Source organism: Salvia hispanica, chromosome 2 (assembly GCF_023119035.1).
Source record: "Salvia hispanica cultivar TCC Black 2014 chromosome 2, UniMelb_Shisp_WGS_1.0, whole genome shotgun sequence".
Classification (NCBI taxonomy): domain Eukaryota; kingdom Viridiplantae; phylum Streptophyta; class Magnoliopsida; order Lamiales; family Lamiaceae; genus Salvia; species Salvia hispanica.
In genome coordinates, this window is record NC_062966.1 from 24,942,229 (window position 1) to 24,944,384 (window position 2,156).

Below are 2,156 nucleotides of genomic sequence, written 5' to 3' on the forward strand. Positions count from 1 at the left end.
GAGTTGAGCTTGGGCATGACACTGCTCGGTTTGTTAGCATATGAAAACTCTCGTTATGTAAACTAATTTGAAAATACTATAAACTTATTAACCTGGTATAGCTTAATCTTTTTCCCTTTAATTAGTAATAATTGTAACAAATTTCTAATTATCTTTAATTTCATAATATAGTGACTTATTCAAGTAAAATATTGCACCATCCATCCCATGAAAGCATGCACATATAAATGGGATACGGGTTTTAAGGAATCTAGTGTTGTTGTATTGTAAATAGTGAATAGAGAAAGGGTATAAAATGTATTGTGATTTGTGAGTGAAGAAAGGTTCCACTTTTGGGGTATTTTTATATAAAGTGACTGTACACAAAATATTGATAGTAATGGTATTATTGTAACAATTTGTGGTGGGGACGTGGGGTAGTGTACTTACAAAAAAGAAAATGTTCATGTTTTTGTTGGACAGCCGATAAAGGAAATTGTTCGTGTTTTTATGGGACTGAGGGAGAATAATTTCTTAGAAATAATTTATATATTTTAAATGATTAATGTTTAGGTTTAGAGAGCCCGTTTAGGCTCATTAAGGCTTGTGGCTGTTAATCGTTGATAAAATAAAGCTCAAGCTTGACTTGATAACAAACAATTCAAGCTCAAGCTTAGCACTACTTGGCGGGGCTCGACTCGGTTATACCTCAGTTTTACCATAATTTCATTCTGGCCAGGTTTCTCTAACATAATCAACAAGAGTACATACGAGAAGGAAATCAGTGCATTATACCGAGTTCACATAAAAAATTATATGCAGAACCAGTAAACAATGGTGAAAAAGTAGTGTGAATTGTGACCTGTATTGGAAGCATCCAGTCGAGAAACAATAAGGTCACCATGAGAGTCTACACTTCCCAAGAGTGAGCAACCCTTACCTGAAAGCATGGAAACATTACACTAACAAAACCAACAGATGCAGCATTGCCTCCAAAAACTATTTCCCAAGGGATTACACCTTCAATATATTGATTATGAGTAAAGAAATGTTCGCCAAACTATAGTCCCCTCATATTATAAATTGTAGGTTTCATGTTTTCCAGACAATATTCAATATTTTCAGAGTTTATGTTAAGCATAATAGCAATAAGGCATTCCAAATATGTATATAAAGCTTGTTTTGAATGTAAAGAGAAATTGTTATGTTTGGCACAAAGTTTAGAGCAATGAGTAGAACAGAAAAGGGGGAAAAGTGTTAAAGAGGAAAAAAAGTCCTGACTTTCCGTTTCAGCAAGCGCAATACTCTGGATTTCCGACCTATGAGGGCATCGATCCACCAAGAATGATTCCAATACCTTGAGCAACATCAGTTTTAAATCAGGTGAATCAAAAAATTTGGATTACTAAAACACATTGATCCGTCACAAGAAGTACCTCAGTTCGCTCCGGGATTAGGAGATTCTGTTTACCTTGACCAACAGCTGAATCCTCCAATGCAATCTGAGCCATACATGAAAATAAGTGTTTGATCTCTAATTTTTGGGGGAAACACAAAATTAGAAAGAGAATTAACCTGGAGTTTGTAAATGTGGGAGGCGGAAGCGATATAAAGGGAGCAAGATGAGGCGTCGCCATTGGGCTGCATCAACAGCAACAAAAAATGTAAAATGTATGAGGAGAAAGTGAGGAAGGGATGATTGGAGAGAGAGAAGGAGATACATGGAGAGCAAGGCGGGTGGGCTGGAGGTTAGCTGGAGAAGGGTGAGGGATTAGGGATTCAGGAACCACTGCTTTATTCAGCCTCTTTGCTTCCAACATAACTACTTCATTCACTTCTTCTTCCTTCTTCTCAGACTTCTTTACCGATTTTCTTTTTTCTCTTTCTTTCTTTTTATTATTATTTCTTGTTAATTACAGAGTTAATCCCAAAAATAATTACAGAGTAGTATTTTTTATAAAATGAATCCAAATGTGCACATATTAAAGCAATTCAAAAATTGTATATTTAGAGATACAAAAAGAACAATTACTACAAGAAAATAAAATCCGATCCAATCCAATAGATAAATTGCGACAATTACAAGCTTTGTTCGACTTTGGGTACAGTTCGGAAAAGAAGCTTTCCCGAACTGTACGTACTTGGTTCGACAATAAAATTCGGGAAAGAACCAAGTG

The 2,156-nt window shown here is 35.5% G+C and overlaps 1 protein-coding gene across 1 annotated transcript; it reads right to left on the bottom strand.

The window, feature by feature from the left end:
• Nucleotides 1-791: 791 nt before the first annotated feature.
• On the bottom strand, nucleotides 792-1,852 carry LOC125206565. The gene is made up of 5 exons (XM_048105810.1): nucleotides 1,701-1,852; nucleotides 1,555-1,620; nucleotides 1,416-1,481; nucleotides 1,261-1,336; nucleotides 792-919 (listed from the first exon to the last, which is right to left on the bottom strand). The coding sequence occupies exons 1-5, from the start codon at nucleotides 1,797-1,799 to the stop codon at nucleotides 792-794; spliced, it is 435 nt and encodes a 144-aa protein (XP_047961767.1). The 5' UTR covers nucleotides 1,800-1,852.
• Nucleotides 1,853-2,156: the final 304 nt, after the last annotated feature.